At 46.2% G+C, this 20,866-nt stretch overlaps 1 protein-coding gene across 1 annotated transcript; it reads left to right on the top strand.

Moving 5' to 3' along the window:
* The first annotated feature begins 14,205 nt into the window (after nucleotides 1-14,205).
* Nucleotides 14,206-16,269, top strand: LOC123115816 (transcription factor JAMYB). Its single transcript, XM_044536902.1, has 3 exons — nucleotides 14,206-14,510; nucleotides 14,641-14,770; nucleotides 15,457-16,269. The coding sequence occupies exons 1-3, from the start codon at nucleotides 14,297-14,299 to the stop codon at nucleotides 15,947-15,949; spliced, it is 837 nt and encodes a 278-aa protein (XP_044392837.1). The 5' UTR covers nucleotides 14,206-14,296; the 3' UTR covers nucleotides 15,950-16,269.
* The last annotated feature ends 4,597 nt before the right edge of the window (nucleotides 16,270-20,866 follow it).

The raw sequence follows: 20,866 nt of genomic DNA, 5'->3' as shown, positions 1-20,866 counted from the left end.
TAGCGGATGCGGGGGCTTCGGCGCCCTTGAACAGCACCCTCCAGGCGTCTTTGTATGTAGTATCAAAGAGCCCGCTCAAGGTCTGGTGATGTGCCGGATTGAACTCCCACAAATTGAAGTCCCGTTACTGGCAGGGGAGAATCCGGCGGACGAGCATGACCTGGACCATGTTGACAAGCTTGAGCTTCTTGTTCACCAGGGTCTGGAGATAGGACTGGAGTCCGGTCAGCTCTTTCGAACTACCCCATAGCAAGCCCTTCTCTTTCCAGAAAGTGAGCTGCATGGGGATGCTAGATCTGAATCCGGGGGCCGCTGCCCATTTAGGGTCACGCGGCTCGGTGATGTAGAACCACCCCGATTGCCACCCTTTGATGGATTCCACGAAGGTGCCCTCGAGCCAAGTGATGTTGGGCATTTTTCCCACCATGGCGCCTCCGCACTTCGCTTGGCTGCCCTTCACAACCTTCGGCTTGACATTGAAGGTCTTGAGCCACAAGCCGAAGTGGGGCTGGATGCAGAGAAAAGCCTCGCACACGACGATAAACGCCGAGATGTTGAGGATGAAATTCGGGGCCAGATCGTGGAAATCCAGGCCATAGTAGAACATGAGCCCCCGGACAAAAGGATGGAGTGGGAAGCCCAGTCCGCGGAGGACATGGGGAAGGAATACTACCCTCTCATGGGGCCTGGGGGTGGGGATGAGCTGCCCCTCGGCGGGGAGCCGGTGCGCGATGTCGCTGGACAGATATCCGGCGTCATGCAGCTTCTTGATGTGCCCCTCCATAACGGAGGAGGCCATCCACTTGCCTCTCGCTCCGGACATGGCTGGAGAAGGTCGAGGTGAGATGTGCGGACTTGGGCGCTGGAGCTCGAGTGCGCGGAGATGGATAAGCAAAGGAGGAAGAAGGCGTAGGTAAAAAAGGTGGATCCTTATCCCCTTATATATGGGCGGATGAAACTATGCGTCCCTACTGGCCTGGTAAAACTCGCTTATCTCCCAAGCGCCACAATCAATGGCGCGGTTGGGTTACCCACGTCCGTATTGATGGGAATCCCAAAATAAGGGGAACATGATCTCTGCTTCGACAAGACGTGCCAAGGAAACCGCTTCGCAAAACGCGCTGAGGTGGTATAATAAAAACGATTCGAGTAAAGGCTTGGTTGTGGTGTGACGTCACGCCACGAAATACGTCAGCAGATTGAACTTGTGTAAATAATATTCTCTCTACGGTGTCATGTGGAATTTATTTTACAGAGTCGGACACTATCCTGGTGTTCACAATCTTCTATGAATTATTCAGAGGAGGAACCCGCCTTGCAATGCCGAAGACAATATGCGCGCCGGACTCGTCGTCATTGAAGCCTGGTTCAGGGGCTATTGAGGGAGTCCTGGACTAGGGGGTGTCCGGATAGCCGAACTATCATCATCGGCCGGACTCCAAGACTATGAAGATACAAGATTGAAGACTTCGTCCCGTGTCCAGATGGGACTTTCCTTGGCATGGAAGGCAAGCTTGGCGATGAGGATATGTAGATCTCCTACCATTGTAACCAACTCTGTGTAACCCTAGCCCTCTCCGGTGTCTATATAAACTAGAGGGCTTTAGTCCATAGGAGACAACAACAATAACAACAATCATACCATAGGCTAGCTTCTAGGGTTTAGCCTCCTTGATCTCGTGGTAGATCCACTCTTGTACTACCCATATCATCAATATCAATCAAGCAGGAGTAGGGTTTTACCTCCATCAAGAGGGCCCGAACCTGGGTAAAAACATCGTGTCCCTTGTCTCCTGTTACCATCCGCCTAGACGCACAGCTCGGGACCCCCTACCCGAGATCCGCCGGTTTTGACACCGACAGCCATCTTTGTGACCAATAGTCGTCCAATCCCTACACTACTAGGGAAAAGCCTAGCAGCAGCGCGGGTTTTAGGTCTATCAGTAGCGCGGGCAGGAGCACTACCGATAAGGCGCTACAGCTAAAGCTTAGCAGTAGCGTGCCTAGACCCACGCTACTGCTAAATTGACTTAGTAGTAGCGCTTCTCTAGAGGAGCGCTACTGGTAATTAGTAGTAGCGCTTCCCCTTGCCCGCGCTACTACTACTATTTAGTATTTTATTTCTTTTTTATTTCATGTTGTATTCATACACCTTTACACAAGTTTTCATACAACAGGAATTTAGAGATTGTTTTTACATCATAATGAGTTATTACATCACGGGGTGAAAGAACCGTTGACTAGTTTCAAGTGGATGTCCATCCACTTGAAACTAATCCGCGGTTCTTTCACCCAATGATATAATAATATCATCATCATCATCATATCATTAACAACTTATCATCATAATACATCATTGTCATATAACACCTCCTCAAGATCATCGTTTTCATCAATGACATCACATAGCAAGTTGGTCACTAGTCGTAATCACAAGTACTCCTCATTATCAACTCTAACACATTACCACATAATAAACATATTGTACCTCATAGGACCTACTACATTCGATTAAGACCTACTACATTTTCTAAGGTAAAATAGCAAAAAACAAGATAGCCCCTGACTCTCCATTATGGAGAACGGAGATTAGCCTGTCTCCAATTCTTGCCTTTCTCTGAATGTTACTTCCAAGAACCTCCTTGCGAATGTCCATACATTTCTTCCATTCTTTGATGAACATGTGCTCACCGGTTTTAGAAATCAGATATGCACAGGTGAGCTCCCTATATTTACCTGGCAGTATGTTCAAAACTGTAAGGCGACCATTCAGATACATCAGATGAGGCACACAATCCATCGGGAGTTTCTGTTGAAAAACATAGTAATAACTTCGTAGTTAGCAATGATGTACTAGTTTTAGAAGTATGCAAAAGATGCACGGATGGGATAAGCTAGTCGAATTGTAAAAGATGAAAATTAGACGTTGAAATAGTTGAAGTAATGCTTAATTACGAAAAAAACACTTGTCGTTGTTGCGTACCGTTTCAACATCGAAGGTCTCCTCGAGCTTAATGCTGAAGCACCGATCTTCATCCAGCTCAACGAACCTGTCGCACATACCTCGATCGTCGTGGCACCAGCTGCACTCCCCCGGGAGACTGCTGTCGTCCGAGTACGACATTTCCTACATTCATAATTCAAAGATTAAACTTGTACAATTAAATATATGTACTAAAAAACCTAAATTAGATCATTATTTTTCGAGAAAATCCAGGTCACTCGATATTTCCTACATATTCTAGCACAAGTCATGCCAGAATTCACGGAAAAATCCGGCATGACCTTTGCTAGAAAAGGACATATTCAGTGCCTGAAATTTGCCGAAACAGAAATTAATCAACACTCCGACTAAACATAGGCCACTCGGAGGTGTAAACTGAACATGAACGGGCACTTGGGCAACCACATATCCTATTTGAGCAACATAAGATATACAAGGATATTTGGCTGGTCTCACCTCGATGTCGGAGGGGGTCGGTGACGGGGACGACGGCAGGGATGTCGGAGGGGGTCGGTGACGGGGACGACAACGGTCACCTGAAACCTTATAAGTTATCACTAGTACATCCCGAATAATTTCTTAAACTAAAAAATAACAACAAATATGACATGTTCAACTAATTTTATTAATTCAACTAGTTCTTACTAAATATAAACTTACTATAAATAGAAAAAAAACTAGTTCTTTCTAAAAATAAATTAGTTCAACTAGTTATATTAATTATCTTACTAAAAATACATTAGTTCTATTAATTCAACTAGTTCAACTAGTTTCTTAATTTACTTACCAAACTAGTTCAATTACAACTAAAGTAGTTCAACTACAACTACTATTAATCATACTGGCCTAGTTAACTAGTACCATCACTACTAGTAATTAATATCTACTACTACTAAAAATCATTATATATGAACCCTAAATTAACATATACTACTACTAAACAACATCTAGTACTAACTAAGCAGAGAGAAAAAGGGGGTGGGGTGACGAAGAGGTAGGGGCGGCGAGGGCGGGATGGGGATCGGGAGGCGGCGGTGCTGGGTGGGCTCGGGTGGCGGCGGTGAGGTCGAGGGCGGTGGGAGGAGGGCTGCCGGCGGAGGAGGGAGGAGGGGCGGCCGCAGGCGGAGGGAGGAGGGCGGCGGCAAAGGAGGGAGGGGCGGCCACAGGCGGAGGGAGGATGTGCGAGGAGGAGGGAGGAAGGACGGAAGGAGGGGAGTACCTCGGCGGCGACGACGCACGACGACGGTTATCGGCGCGCGGGCGAGAGTGAGAGTGTGAGTGAGAGAGAGGGTCGGTCGTGCGCGTGGGGATAAGGTAGGGATAGTTGTAGCGCGTTTGCCAAAACGCGCTACAACTAATCTGAATAGCAGTAGCGCTGTGCATTGTTACATGCTACTACTAAGTTGGACTACCAGTAGCGCTTTGCAGATAAACCGCTACTGCTAAGTGTAAGTATACAAAAATACGTCAATGAAAAAATACATTGGCCATCAATAATCTTTTTGTGTACAATCTGAATTGTCAATATGAGTCCTCTCCGGTAGGCCACAAATTTTACACATAGAGTTCAGTGAAGACCAAGTGGTTGTGATAGTTTCAGAAGTAACATATTTAAGGTGGTAAACACCCTGTTCACGGAGCGAGGTGGGACTAAACTTGTGCGCTGATCTTAGCAGTAGCGATTTTCTTCGAAGCGCGCTGCTGCTAACTTCTATAGCAGTAGCGCGGTTCAGTATAGGGCGCTACTGCTATAACTACCTGGGGGCGAGGTCATGGCAATTAGAGCAGTAGCGCGGTTTGGTGTGGACGCGCTACTGCTATTTTCCTTTCAGCGACGCGTTTTGCTATCACGCGCTGCTGCTAAATAGCAGTAGCGTCGTATTTTGAGGAGCGCTGCTGGTAAGATTCTGTGTATAGACTTTTCCCTAGTAGTGCTAGCTTGTTAGGTTTTCGTATCCTCTGCTTCTTATGCTTCTTCTTTTCGGTAGCGGCATTGGCGCCGGTACCTTCCCCGCATGTATCTTCCCCGCCGGTACCTTCCCCGCCGGTCTCGGCGCCGCCATCGGTGCTGGCGCCGTCGGTGTCGATGTCGGCATTAGTACCATCATCGAGGCCGACCTGCAAACCTTGCTTAGCAGTCAAATAGTCGAGGTACTCTTGTTCACCCTCATAATCCATCTCGTCTGCATCTTGGTCAGAAGGCCCAGTTTCTTCATTGTTCGACATGTTTCCTATGATTAAGTCTCCTCGTTTATTTCTAAAAGTATGAAAAAAATGAGAAATGACATAAAAAAGAAATCTATGTGCCAGCACTCGATATGCCTACTATCTAGCACAAATCATGCCAAAATTCACGGGAAATTTCGGCATGACCTTTGCTAAAAAATGGACATATCGAGCACCTGAAATTCACCGGAACGGAAATGAATCAACATTCCGGCGTAACATAGGCCACTCGGATCATTTATCAAAATTGAACCAAAACATCACATGTCCAAATGACATGTCCAAATTCCAAACATGACATGTCCAAAACATGACATGTCCACATATCACATGTTCAGTTCAAATTTGCATATAAATTCAGCCTACCTAAATTCAGCCTACCTAAATTTGCATATAAATTCAACCTAGCTAAATTCATAACTAAATAGATAACCTAATTAACCTACTGCCCTAACTAAAACCTAAGTAAATTAACCGAAGAACCCTAGCTAGCAGAGAGAGGGGGGTTTACAGAGGGTGCAGGGGCGTGGAGGCAGGCCCGACGACGGCCGAGGTTGGGAGGGGAGGAAGCAGAGGAGGGAGGAGTGGCGCGTCGGGGTCGGGGGCGAGCTCCGGGGCGCGGCGGTGCGACGGGGGAAGAGAGAGGGGGATTTGGGGGGGGGGAGAGGCGGGATGATGCAAAGAGAGGGAGGATTTTGGGTTAAGTGGATGTTGCAGTAGCGCGTTTAGACCAAAGGCGCTACTACTAATACAGGTAGCTATAGCGGTTTTTACGGAAACCGCTACTGCTACCTTGACTAGCTGTAGCTCTTTTTCAGTAAACCGCTAGTACTATAACCAGTTTTCTTTTTCTTTTCCTTTATTTTCTGTCACGTTTTTTTCTAAGAGCAGTGAACGAAGGGAAGGCGATATATATTGCATCATTTGACGGTTAAATATGTATACAAAATAGGAACATATATATTACATCATTGGACCCATGCATAATAATGCCTAAGTGTGTATACAAAATAGGAACATATATATATATATATATATATATATATATATATATATATATATATATATATATTACATCATTTGACCGATAACATACGGTTCCTCAGCGTTGACGTTTTCGTTTTTGAGTCAGCTTCTTTCCCTTCTTGTTCGTCGAAGAATAATTGAGCCCCTCATTGTGACTTTGCCTTTTCCATGGAGTACGATTTTTCTTAGGTAATGTAGTATTGATTCTTCTTTTGACATATACTTCATCATCATTGTCATCTTCCCTCATTGGGTTGCCGTACTGATCGTAGTCTACCTCGTTGGCGACTCCATCCATTCCAATGATGTTCCTTTTGCCTCTCCTCACGACAACACGGCTGGGATTGCGCGGGTCGGTTATGAAGAAGCATTGTGTCACGTGCTTAGCGTGTACCCATGGCTCATTTTTTGCGATAGGGTTCACGGTAGCGCTCTTGGCGTCGGGTATAGTCATGGTAGTGAAAATCCGGTTTTCTCTTTCGACATTCTTAGCCCATCTGACACGGAACATCGTCGTGTTGTGCAGTATAGAGTAGTCAAGCTCCCAGATCTCCTCGACCCTTCCATAAAATCGTTCAGGTGCGCCGTTGTTGCTACCGGTCATGCATTCCATCGTCACCCCTGAGTTCTGATCATCACTGTCCATATCTTTGGCCTCCGTGTAGAACGTGTATCCGTTGATATCATATGCCTGATAGGTTACGAGGTTGGGCGAGGGGCCATGTGCTAAGGCGTATATGAGCAATCCGTCCTTAGAGCCCTCCTCCGGGGGATTAGCAATAATATGCTCTTTGAACCAATGCAGGAAAGTGGAGTTGTGCTCTCTAGTAACTTCGGCGTGCGTCCTGCATACCCCCTGTCACGATACTTCTTTGCTGTAATTTCTTTGTGCAGTGCCACGAAAGGATCTACCTCGTCTAGGTGTTGTAGCACTACTATGTTTGCTCTGTCAAAGTCGCTGCATCGACCTGAGTATGCCACGTGCAGTTCCCTGCGACCGTTGCAGTGACCTTCTCCTTCGAGCCTCCCATCGTGCTTGTTAACGGGCAAACCAACACTAACACCAGGCGGCTGGTCTGTGCCATATAGAAAATTCTCGCAGAAAGAGATGCACTCTTGTGTCACATAGCCCTGGACAATGCTTCCATCCGGACGGGACATGTTACGAATGAATCCTTTGATGATCCTATTCATCCTCTCAAACAGCATCATGTTGTGCAGGAATGACGGCCCCAGGTCTATTATGTCATCCACAATATGGACACACAGATGCACCATCACGTCAAAGAATGCGGGCGGTAAGTACATCTCAAGCTCATTCAGTATCACAACGATCTCTTCCTGTAGCCTTCGGAGCTGCTTCACACTGATCGACTTTTGAGAGATGACGTCGAAAAAGCTGCAGAGACCAATAAGCGTGTCATGGACGTGCTTGTCCATTATCCCTCTAAGGGCAACAGGTACTATCTGCGTCATCATCACATGACAGTCATTGGACTTCATCCCGCTAAACCATTTCTTGTCCGTGTCTAGATATCTGCTTATCTTGCCACAGTAACCGAAACTAACTTTGACTCCGGTAAGGCACTTAAAGAATTGATCGATCTCAGCCTGACTTAAGGTGAAGCAAGAAGGGGGGCAATAATCCTCTTTCTTTATTTTCTTGCCCTTCTTCTCCCGTGCCTCTGTCTCCATCTCTGTCTCGTTTGACATTTTACGGGGCGTCATGTGCAGATCTTCCCTGATTTTCAAATCTTGCAAGTCTTTTCTTGCCTTCGGCCCATCCTTGGTCTTATCCGGCATGTTCATCAGTGTTGCGAGCAAACTCTCAAGGACATTCTTACAGATATGCATTTGATCAAGGCAATGAGGTGTATCAAGTTTGTGCCAGTACTCCAACTCCCAGAACACAGACCTCGTCTTCCATACCTTCAGCAGCGGCTCCGCCGCCTTTCTCATCGTCTTTCCCGGCGCGGGGCACTCCTTCCAGTTTTTCAACGGCTCATCCATTTCGGCACCGCTCCGCTTACGTGGAGGTCCTCGATGCTCAGCTTGACCATTGAATAGATCTCCACGGTTTCTCCACGGGTCGTCCTGTTCGAGCCATCTTTGATGCCCCATGTACACGATTTTCCGAGACCCGCCATCTTTCCTTGACGTTAGCTGCTGAGACGTTGTATCATCCATGCATCGCGTGCATCCGCAATATCCATGTCACACCTGGCCTGCGACATATCCGTAACCGAGATAGTCGTGCACTGTCGTGATCAGCGCGGCTCTCATGTAGAAATACTCGCCTTTGCTGGCGTCCCATGTCTTGGCCGGTGTTTTCCATAACGTGTCTAACTCCTCTTGATGTAGCCCCAGATACAAATTAATATTATTTCCTGGTTGTTTTGGCCCTTGAATAAGCATGCTCATGTGGATGTACTTCGACTTCATGCACAACCAAGGGGGAGGTTGTACATCCATACAAACACGGGCCATGTGCTATGGTTGGTGTTCTGGTTGCTAAACGGATTCATGCCATCGGTACACGCGCCAAGCACGATGTTCCTTGCATCACATTTGAAATACCGATAGAAGTTGTTCAACGCTCTCCACTGGCTTCCATCCTTGACGTGTCTCAGCTTCAGATCATCTCCTTTATCGGGCTTCTTCCTCTCCACGTGCCAGCGCATTAGCTTTGCTTCCTTGGGATCTATAAAATACCGCTGGAGACGGGGAGTGATCGGTAAGTACGATACAAATTTCTGGGGAAATTTCTTTCCGGCCTTCTTGTATCGAGAAGCATTGCACACCGGACAGCTTCTTTTTTCCGCGTGCTCCTTCCGATGAATTATGCAATCGTTGATGCATGCATGGTATCTAATGTGTGGCAGATCAATAGGGCACACGATCTTCTTGGCCTCATCAATACTAGTAGGACATAGATTCCCCGCGGGAAGAACATCCTTTAGCTACTTGAGATGCTCATCGAGGCTAGTGTCGGTCCATTTGTTTTTAGCCTTCGTCTTCAGGAGTTGGAGCGTGGAACTCAAGCGGGTCACCTCAGGATTGCAACCATCATACAATGGAGTGTTTGAGTCTACCACCAATTGGTCCAGCTTAGCCTCCTCTCTAGAAGCAGCTCTCTCAGTACTCGTCTCCTTGCGACGCAATGCTTGAACATGAGGGTCCCGCACGATTGAACTTAGTACCGACGAACTCTGCTGCGTGGAGTCCATGTCGTTCTCTCCGCCGCCATGTCCGGCCCCTTCTCCTCCGCCATGTCTGGCCCCTTCTCCTCCGCCATGTCCGGCCCCTTCTCCACCGCCATGTCCGGCCCCTTCCCCGCCGCCATTATCAATCATCTCTTCGTCTTGCCCCGTGTCATCATTGCCTGCCCTGTCGGCGTCCTCAACATCGTGATCCTCATCTTCAATTATCCATCGAGTATAGCCATCCATGAAACCAGTCATGAGCAGGTGCGCTTCGACACGACCATCGTCATGGGGGTCGAGCCAAACTATTCCTTTGCATTTTCGACACGGACATAAAACCTCTATCCGGTTATTTTCTTTCATGTCCTGCACCGCCGACCGCAACCACCTGTCCACCATCGTTCCACTGACCATCGTGAACTCTGCATGGTAATAATAAACAAATTGATTATAAAAATGCGTGCATGCATCAAAGTCATACAAAAATTCGACATGACCTTCCCTAAAAATAGGACATATATAGATCTAGAGTTTGCCCGAAATTCGCCGAAACGGAAATAAATCGACATTTCGGCAAAACATAAGCAACTCAAAAGCACAATTTGGCGTCAACTCATGTCACACACACAATTTCCATCATATCTCCCAATTATCATATCACACACACATAAACATATTGCCATTTTGTAAAAGCATGAAATTTTAATCACCTCTATCTCGAGATCGAGCACACGGTGGAGATGGTGATGTAGGGAGATCAAAAGTGCAAAAAGCTCTTCTTGACAAAGATAGATCTAGTTAGGGGGCAAATAGGTCACTTAACTAAATGCTACATTTACCTAGCTAGCTAATTTGGGAGGAGACAACTTCAACTAGTGGAGGGGGAAGGAAAAAGAGAAAGGAGATGCATTAATGGAGGTGGTGTAGTTAGCTAGGAGTAATGAAGAGAGAGAGAGAGGTAGGTAGGAGAGGGAGAGTAATGGGAGAGAAGTATTGAGAAAGAAGAAGAGTGAGAGAGGGAGGATGTGGTAGGTAGGGGAAAGGGAAGAGAGGAGATGGGGGAGGGGGAGGACGGGTGGGGAAAGGTGGTGGGCTGGTGCGGCTTAGCACTAGCGCGGGACATAAAACGCGTTGCTGATAAGAAAGTAGCAGCAACGCGCTTTTCACACAAGCGCTACTGCTAATTGGGACCAACAATGTGCCCAATTTGAAAATTAGCAGCAGCGACCTCAGAAAAAGCGCGCTGCTACTACAGCTTTAGCAGTAGCGGGGGTCGCGACGACGCGCTGCTACTAAATGTAGGTTGGTGGACACTGTCGGTTGATATTTGTAGCAGCGCGGGTTGCTCCAAGCGCGCTACTGCTAACGCCGTGTCAGTAGCGAGTTTTGCACGCACGCGCTACTGCTAATTAGCAGTAGCACCTCTTTTTAAGCCGCGCTGCTGCTAAGATTATGTGTATAAGGTTTTCCCTAGTAGTGCATGGGCGCGAGCAATTGCGGGAGGTGAGGAGTGAAGCTGGCGGGCGGGGTCTGCTGGTCAGTGGGAGAGGGGAGAGAGAGTGTGGCGCGAGGCCGAGCTGCGCACGCGTGCATTGCTGGGCTGGCTAGCTGGGCCGGGGTTGGCCTGGCTTTTATTTTTTTTTATTTTTTTTTCTGTTTATGTTTCCTCGAGAGCCAGTGGCATTTTTCGACTGATGACATTATAGATGCTGAACAATTGTAGAAGCTCATCCATGACAACAGTTGTGCGCTGTTTTGTTTTATAAAAGTTGTTCGCTGCTAGGGTAGGTGTTTTCGTGAGCCCATGTTCGCCACACTTTAAGTGTAAGGCCTTGAGCTTGGGGACGCGACGCGGGCCGCCTCGATGCCACGATGATCAGCAGCCACAACTGGCAAAGGTGAGCGCCCAGTGGTGGTGGACTGGTGGTGGTGGGAAGCGCCATGGGCGTGCCCACACGGTTCACTCGTTCCGCCACACGAGCAGGAGGCGGAAGTTTTTGCTTGATGGCTATGTCGTCCACCACTTCGTCTTGAAGTAGCGCTAGAGCACGCGCCATGTCGAGCGAGTGTCAGTTGCATCGGCACCATGGGACGGATGTCGGTGCAAAGCCTCTCCACATATCGAGTAAGATAGTACTCTCTCTGTAAATTAATATAAGAGCATTTAAATTATTAAAATAGTGATCTAAACATTTTTATATTAGTTTATGGAGGAAGTAATAATTAAGGATGGATAGTCTCGGAATAAGCAAATAAATGTATCAATAACCAACTTGAATCGTGCAATGTAATCGGCCGCAGAAGATTTTTTGAAAGAAATTGTGTAAAACGGGTGATTAGCAGCTGATGGCGATCGCGTCCGAACCGTGTGCAATGTAAAGTAGCAAATGACTACCAGTTGAATTCAGACAATTTCTTTAGAACCGGTTGGAGCCACACGGATGCAAACCTAGCAAAATTTAGAGAAGCCATAGGTACTCAATTTTTGCCCTGAATCCCAAAACATCTGAAAACATTGATCGCACAAGGTTTTCGAGAGGGGAGATTTTTGCTTGAAATTGTGGAAATCCGATGGAGGGGTGGACTTGCCCAGTCCCGACTGGTATTTGACTAGCATGTGTAAAAGGAGAAGTGCACGGAGCAGCGGCTTGCAGACGTTGGCCGGGGTGGACAATGAAGCGAACACCGGTGCCAATCCTTGTGGTTGTGTATCGATGCCGTGGTGCGTAGACCCAAGAGGGTTGCCCGCTGCATTTGCGCCGGTGCCGATGTGGCCCCAAAGAGACACTCGTGGTGCTGATACACCGGCCTCACTCGATAACCATTCTCTAAACGCTGCCCGCCGGCATTGTTAAAGCTCGGTGACCGCGATAGCGAGTTGCTCCATGCACTACTCTAGATCCGACCGCCACTTGACCAGATCATCGAGCTTGGCGGTCTGTGACTTGACCGCTGACATGTTTTGGTGCCCAGGTTGGAGCGGATCTCTTCGAGAGACGAAGAGAGCTTGTCGAGGTAGTCCTTGAATGATGGATCCATGGCTTCGATCTGATTCCTCACAGGACGCAGGTGTCTGGTCTCGATGAAATTCACCAGCGTCCAAGAACTAAGGGCTCTGTATATTAGATGTTAGCAGCCTAGCAATATCTCTCTCTCTCGATGTATTAAGCTCTAGGAGGAATTTGAGTCTTAGTGGCTATCACAATTAGGGGAGATACACGAATTGGAAAAGAGGAAGGCCAAGAACATAGAGCCGCCTAGCCAAATGCCAACACCATGATCCACTGGATGACTTCACCATCTTCCCTGAGGGGCTAAGTAGGTGATGCCACCGCACCAGCTCACACCCACTCGAGCCGTTGGACCCTTGGGTTCAGTCGTTGCTGACGGATGTGCCGAGCGTCCTGCGAGGCTGCTCTGACGCTTCTAGGTGGCAATTGCATGTCAGATGTGCTGACAATGTGCTCCTCAAAATTCCGAGTGATAGCATGGATTAAGATCAGAAAAACAAAATGAATCTAAACAAGAAAACAAAGTAGAATCAGAGATAACTATGAAAACACCTCTCTGGATTCTTGAATTAAAGTGACTTGTAGGCGCAAGTTTCCACCAATGATGTGATAGCAAAGCTCAAAATTCCACTTATAAATGATGTGCAGGGTGGTGATAAGTTTCCACTAAGAAAATTATATTATCACAAGTTTCCACTAATAAATGCCCATTTCGTATGGATTTAGCTCAAACAGTGCATCCCAGTGACCTAGTAGTGAATTGCAGAATTCCGCACATAGCGGCCGATTGAAGGCTCACATCTAATTTTTCCATGTCCTTATTCGTGAGCATTTTAGGATGTATTGGATAGGTGATTCCAGGCAGCCGATCGTTCCATGGCATTCAGCTCTCGGAGGAGTGGCTATGCTTCTCAATTATCACTGGTTTGTTGAAAATGTAACGAACGACTCTGTTTAATGTATGCTTACGAATATTTAACGAGTATAAATGCATATCATCTTTTACTCTCTGATATGGAATAAGAATCTTTCCGGCTAGCCTCCATCCCGGTGATGCTTCTAGCGTCACTGAAGGGCGTGTGGAGGTTTGCCTTCCGTAGATTTTACGGGATTGCAGTCGACATTTGTCTTAAATGGATCCACGTGGATTTGGTCTTCGTTCGTCTTTGTTTGTCTATTTACATATTTTACCCTTTCGATCTATGCGTCTCTTCATCGTCGACAGTTGTTGTTCAGGTACGCTTGTCCCGTGCGGTCTTAACACGATGCTTCCCGGCTGTTTACTATAATAAAATTTGCCCGGCTTCGATGAGGGGTGATGATGACGGCAATACGCTTTCGGCTCGCTCAAGTGTTTGTAGTCATGGTTAGATGGTCTACAAACCTAGATGTATTTTTTTTAAGTCTGGTTTTTTTTTGTTGTGTTAAAAAAAAATACATATACATGCCATCTTTTACGTACGCACGCCGCCTCAATGATGCGGTCCATATCATCCATCTCCGAGCGCCGACCCATGGCCTCAATTGTACGGTGCCCTTGTAGTTGTAGTTGTGAAAATACGTACGCGCGCACGCGCGGAGCGGAGAGGGATGCCTTGCGCCACCCGTCCTCTCTCCCTCCCTGCCTCACACACATTTCACCACGTGCGTATTCTCTCTCTCCCTCGCGCTCACTTTTCTACTTTCTCTTCCCTCTCGCAAACACTATAAAACGACTTCACTACTTGACATCTCCGTCTCTCATTAATCCAACTCTCCAACTTGTCAAGCATAAACTGGCTTAGTCTCCGCCCCTCTCTGTCTCTAGAACTAGAAAAAGGGAGAACATGGCGTCATGGTCATCGTCGTCCACGCAGCGGAGCAGCGGCACGACCATGCCGTGCTCCGTGGTAAAGCTCGACGACGACCTGCTGCGCCATGAGGAGGAGGCCGTCGAGGAGATCCGCCGCGGCCCGTGGACCGTGGAGGAGGACCTCACACTCGTCAACTACATCGCCGACCACGGCGACGGCCGCTGGAACTCCCTCGCCCGCGCCGCTGGTACGTCCTCGTGCAGCCGCCGCCGACGATGCACCGTCCTCCGGCCATGCAGATTGACTTTTCAACTGATTCTTGATTTGAGCCTGCTCTGAAGTATGAACTGACCGTGGATCCATGCATGCTGGTGCAGGGCTGAAGCGGACGGGGAAGAGCTGCCGGCTGCGGTGGCTGAACTACCTCCGGCCGGACGTGAAGCGCGGCAACTTCACCGCCGACGAGCAGCTGCTCATCCTCGACCTCCACTCCCGCTGGGGCAACAGGTAATTACCAATAATCAAACGTCGCATGTCATGCACACCGTGCATACAGTAGTAACCGGCCAGTACAGCCAGCTAGCTCCAAGTCCAACCTAGCTAGCTAGCTTGATGTGGACTAGCTTGCACGTCAAATCAAATTGAAAGCCTCCAGCTAGCTCCATCGGATGGCACACTTCAGATTGTACAAGTCTTGCTACCTAAACGGGAATAGGATGCATATGGGTTGCAGCATGGCCACATGCACCATATGCCTATGCCTTTCTCTTTCACCTCACATACGGTACATCAAAGCTGCACGCCTCTTCTATCTTCCTCTTCTCCAAAGATTTGGAGAGTACTACCAATCTAGCTGTCTCTAATTATTGCTTCCTGAGATTTCATGTTTTTTTTTCAAACTAGTTATTCATTTCTAATTCTTAGCTAGCTAGATATGTTGATAAATTGATTATAGTTCATTCTCTCCACACGTATGTAGTGTATATCACACACTCTTGCTAGAGTTAGCGAAAAATAACTTACTAAATAGAAGTATTAATTAGACTCCACGTACTAAATTATCCTTTGCTAATTAATGTAAAAAAATATTGCCCATTCCCTCCCAAAAAAGATGCCGCAATTAATTAATTTTCTTCATGCACCATGGATGTTTCCCTAATTGCATTTGCCCCTTTTATTCTTGTACATGAAAGGTGGTCCAAGATAGCTCAACACCTTCCTGGGAGGACCGACAACGAGATCAAAAACTACTGGAGGACAAGGGTGCAAAAGCACGCCAAGCAGCTCAACTGTGATGCCAACAGCAGCAAGTTCAAGGATGCCATGAAGTATCTATGGATGCCTCGCCTTGCTGACCACCACCTCCAGCAAGCATCTACAGTTGGTGATCATCTTGTGCCTGGGCTACCGACGAGCTACATGGAGAGCTCCGGCATGGTGACATCATCGTCCGACTCTTTCGCATCGGAGTCATACGATGGAGCACGCTGCACGAATGCGAGCGTAGGAGAGATGATACAGGGTGGGGATTGGGTGCAAGAGCAGAATCAAGGGTTTTGGCCTGAGTCAAACCAGACTTTCCAGCCTCAGGACTCGGAGTTGTCTGGATGGGTTCAAGGGTTCTCCGAGTCTGAGAGCCTCGCTGAGAATTTTTGGAGTTTGGAGGACATTTGGAAGATGCAATGATTTATGTTCTATATATGTTGGAAAAGGGTACGTGCATATATACGATTTATGGTCGGCATGGTGGTGTTGAATTAGATGCGTCACTTCTATGGAGAAAAAACTAGAGTTAATTAGTTTATTCTAACTTGAAAAGTCACTATTTTATATAAAAGTGATTAAAGTTCTTTTGGTTTCTTTTTTCCTTTTTTGGTCACTTGTTCATCTTTTCCTCATACCGACTTTGTTGTCCGAGAGGTTAAAGGGATGGAGTATTCCGCATGATTTGTAATGTTACTTACAAGTATGCAAATGTACAAGTGCACAAATGATTGGTATTGAAACTTCTGTGCACTCATACTTATGTGCTAAAATTATCCTCCAAAGTCCCAACGACTTAATTTCAAGTGTCAGGCCTTTTCACGTGATTGCTTAGGTACTTTCTCTGAAGCGATAAATATGCATGTGGTTCGAGCTATTCGAATTGGTCACCGTTCCGCAAAGGAGGAGGTCCAACATGAACTTGCTAATGTCCCGTGTAAAGTGCCGAATTCCACAGAAAACAACTAGCTGATTCGCGCAAGAATCTGCAGAAAGACCGTGTATTTCAGGACCCTAATTCTCTAAATTAAAAGTTGGTTTAGACGAACTAGTAGCAATACAACAACATGCTAGTATTATATATGAGCATAATTGTATGGGGAATTGTATATAACTATATCTACTGAAACACTACTCCAATAATATATGCTATACGTCTTCTCAGAAAGCAAAAGAAGAAAGAAATATAGTAGCAACACCATACAAGCTAGGGAGAGCAGATTCCATTTACCTCGCCATGCCTTTTATCTCCAAAAGGAAAGGAAGAAAAGGAGGCAAGAAAGATAAGCCACACGTACCACTTTGTCCTTGGATCATTCACACATGACTCCCAAAAGTAAGTGGTGCATATATCTCATCTCTGCATGACCAGCTTGCTTGTACTTCCAAGCTAGTAGCCTCCATAGATTCTCCAAATCATTTGTCCAATCTCCACTAGCTTTTCTTTCGGCTAGGTACTACATAGTACTACACCCAGGCACCCACGTGGGGAAACTCTCAGCCGTAGCTTTTCTGGCCCCTCGAGGGTTTTCCAGTTTGCACAAGGCACAGGGCATGTGCTAACTGGCTGCAAGAAAAGAACAATCCATGCTAGCTTGCGAGTTGTTGCTAGCTCTCGTCTCACATCTCATGCCCATGAATGGCATGCCTCCATCGACAGATTTGGAAGCAATAAAGCCCCCTTTTACGTGCCGCTCGAAAGCCGTGGCATGCACTGATACAGCTAACTAAAACCCCTAGACTAGATGAAGTTAATGGACGAACCACTTGCTTGTTGAGCGTTGATGGGCAGTTAGGCGCAGTATGTCATGCGCTTGTCTTAGTGTATTTCTCTCTATATACGTTACAAGCATCACCCATCCACCGGCACCGTAACGTCAACACGTTTAATGTCAATCCAATAAACCTGAACATGGCATCGATCTATGTGCGGGATCCAATGACGACGGCGACGGTGCATTCTCCCTTGGGTCGTCCTCTCTCGGCTGCTGGCAGACGGTCGCGGGGCTTCAGACCTCGGAGGAGGCAGTGCGATCGGCGGCAGGGCTCGGTGGCCGTTGGAGGGGCGTTGGCGGCGGCTCAGCGGTGCGGCTGGCCAGCGTCTCATAGCAGTTTTCCATGGATGGTGAATCTGGCGTGGCAATGGGTGAGGAGGCCGCGTAGCTGAGGAGCGGTTGCCTGGTGAGTGGCGGCGATGGGGCTCTCGGGAGAGGGTTTTTTAAGCTTAAAACAAGGACGTCGATAACGTTCACACGTGTGGGCGTCAAGGGGTCTGCTCACACAGTTTGTGTGGTGTTTAAAAGGATCAACCCATACGCCTACATGTGGGAAAAACAAGTAATGCCCATACGGTTTTTTTTCCTCGCGGTCCCTCTCACATGCCTGTGTGTGGGCAAAATAAATAACACTCACACGGCCGTACCTCAGGCCTCCTATCTTATGGTCACGCACGTCCCGCGTGACAGTCACCAGCGTCCCCGCAGTTGCCATGGTCTGGACCCTCTTCCATGTTCATTTAACTGCACTTGCCATGTCGCTGAACTACAGTTGCCATGTCGGACAACTACAGTTTCCATGATTGCTCAACTGCAGTTGCCATGTATGGTTTTGTCTATTGCAGTTGCCATGATTTCAAAACTTAGGAGTTGCCACCTACTAACACTAGGCAGTTGAGAGAGTTGCCATGTGCTCACAAGCATGCTAGGGCAGTTGCCATGTAAAAGGAAGACTTACCATCTGCTTACGTGCACGCTATGACAGTTGCCATGTACCATACAAAAACACATGGCAACTCGGGTAAAAGAGAGTTGCATTCTGCTTACGTGCACACTAGGCAGTTGTGTGTATCCTGCAAAACACATGGCAACTGACATGTTCGGGTAAAAAAAGAGTTGCCATCTGCTTACAAGCACACTAGGGCAGTTGCCATGTATACTGCAAAACACATGACAACTAGCATCTTGGGTGTGGGAGAGGAGACGGGCGTGTGGGCGAGATGGCAAATGCCCACACATCAACCCTTGTGCGTGACGTGTGGGCGAACTGCTAAACGCCCACACACCAACCCCTCGGTGTGATGAAACGGACGTGTGGGCGACCGGATAAATGCCCACACACCAACTCAATCCTACGTGGCACCACAAACATGCCAAAATTCATGCACCAATAAACGGACGCGGATCCACGCGTGTGGGCGAGATGCAAACGCCCACACGTGTGGGCGTTAGTGTTTCCATAAAGCAATAGGAAAGACTCCTACCGTGCTATATTAAAATAGATATGGTTATATATAATCCATGAGGGAGACACCCAAGGACATAAGGAGAGTTACAAAAGGAAGATAGAAAATATAGGCTAGAATACAAAGAAAGGCCCATGGGACCAAAAAAAGACACAAGGCACACAAAGAAAGAGGAAGAAGAGTGATTTAGTGTCACAGATTATAATTGAGTCTATATTTAAGCCAGCGCAAATCACTTATTTCCGCACTCTAGTAGTTGTCCTTGTGGTGTTATAAGATGGTTGGTGTGGATATGGTCACTGTTGTAGTTCCTCGAACATGAACACTAAAAAAAAGACACATCTGTGACATTATGATTCGAACGAAATGTTTTTCAGTCATAGAAGTGACACTTCAATGACGATAATTTTGACAAAATCACGTATAATATAGATATGGTGGCGATGGGGCTCCCTGGACAGGGTTTTTTAAAGCTTAAAACAATAGAAGAGGCTCCTATCGTGCTATATTAAAATAGATATCTATATCTATATCTATACTTAATAATAAATGGGCTATTGCTTCTTGTGGTACGTCACGGAAATTGCCCTCAAAGATGCAAAATATTACCATCAATGCCACATATAAGTGATAAAAAAACATTTCACACAGGGAAATCCCCGCCTAGGCTGGACCATGAGGTAGGGATCTTCTATCATGCGCTTTGCACGCTGGGACAAGATGCAGCGCGCCCGTTTGGACCGGCGCTTGTCCGGGCGGCCTGTTTATTATTCTTTCTTTTTTTTCTTTTTTCTTTTTTCTTTTCTTTTATGTTTTATTTTTTATCCTTTAAATAATTAGGGACTTCAAAAATGTTTTGTGGATTAAAAAATGATAAGTTTGAAATACTTTTTAATAAATTATAAAATATGTGTGAATTCAAAAAATGCTTGTGATTTTCAAATAAATGTTTGCTTATTCAAAAAATGTTGAAAATATTGAAAAAGAGTGTTAGGGAAATTAAAAATGTTCATGCTTTTTTTCAAGTTCGTGTATTAAAAACTTTAATGAAATTAGTAAAAAAATCAATTCAAAAAGATGTTCATGAATGGAAAGATATCCTAAAAATTAAAAAATTATTCGTGACTTGCAAAATTGTTTATTCATTCATAAAATGTTCACTGATTTAAAAAATTATCATGAATTTCAAAAAAATGTTAAGTCAAAAAAATGTTTGTGAAATAAAAACAATGTTCGTAAATTTCAAAAATTGTTCCACCAATTTCTAAAAAAATATTCGTCTATTCTAGAAATATTTGCCGATTCAACAAGTGTTCACAAATTTGAAAAACGTTCATGATTTCAAATATGTGCGCGAGTTTTACGTAATGCACATGATTTCACGAAATTGAGAGTGATAGTGTATCTCGGTGATGCTGCAAAATATGGTCATGTCCATTAGAGATTATGAGTTTTCTTTCCTTCTGTTGCAATGCACGGGCCCTTTTGCTAGTCGTTATATATAATCCTTTGGGGGGGGGGCACTTTGAGGACATAAGGAGAGTTGCAAAAGGAAGATCAGAAAATAGGTTAGAATACGAAGAAAGGTCCATGGGACTAAAAGAAAGAAACAAGGCACACAAAGAAAGAGCAAGAAGAGTCGATAATTCAACCCAGAGCCCGGGCTTAGATGAGCCCGGTGAAAATCGTGATTTTAAAAGGAAAGAAGTTTAAAAATTCAAAAGAAATTGTGGTGCAAGATGCTCATGTGCGTGAACCCCGTGCAAAATTTTGTGAAGTTTGGACATTCGAGGAGGTCGCGGCAAAAAAGACAAAATCAGACATGAACAGTGCGATTTTCAAAAGTTTCTTACACATCCAAAATTTGTCTCTTTTGCCACGAGATCCTCGAATGTCCAAACTTCAGAAAAATTTGCACGGAGTTCACGCACGGGGCCATCTTGCATCATAAAAATATTCAAAACTTTTGAACTTTTTTCCCTTTCAATTCATGGTACTATTCATGCCCGGGCTCATCTGAGCCCGGGCACCAAATCGCCACTCTCAAGAAGAGATGTAGTCTCACAAGTTATGGTTGAGTCTATATTTAAGCCAGAGCA

The sequence above is a fragment of the Triticum aestivum genome, chromosome 5B, assembly GCF_018294505.1.
Source record: "Triticum aestivum cultivar Chinese Spring chromosome 5B, IWGSC CS RefSeq v2.1, whole genome shotgun sequence".
NCBI classification, from domain to species: domain Eukaryota; kingdom Viridiplantae; phylum Streptophyta; class Magnoliopsida; order Poales; family Poaceae; genus Triticum; species Triticum aestivum.
This window is presented reverse-complemented; position numbering and strand designations above follow the sequence as displayed.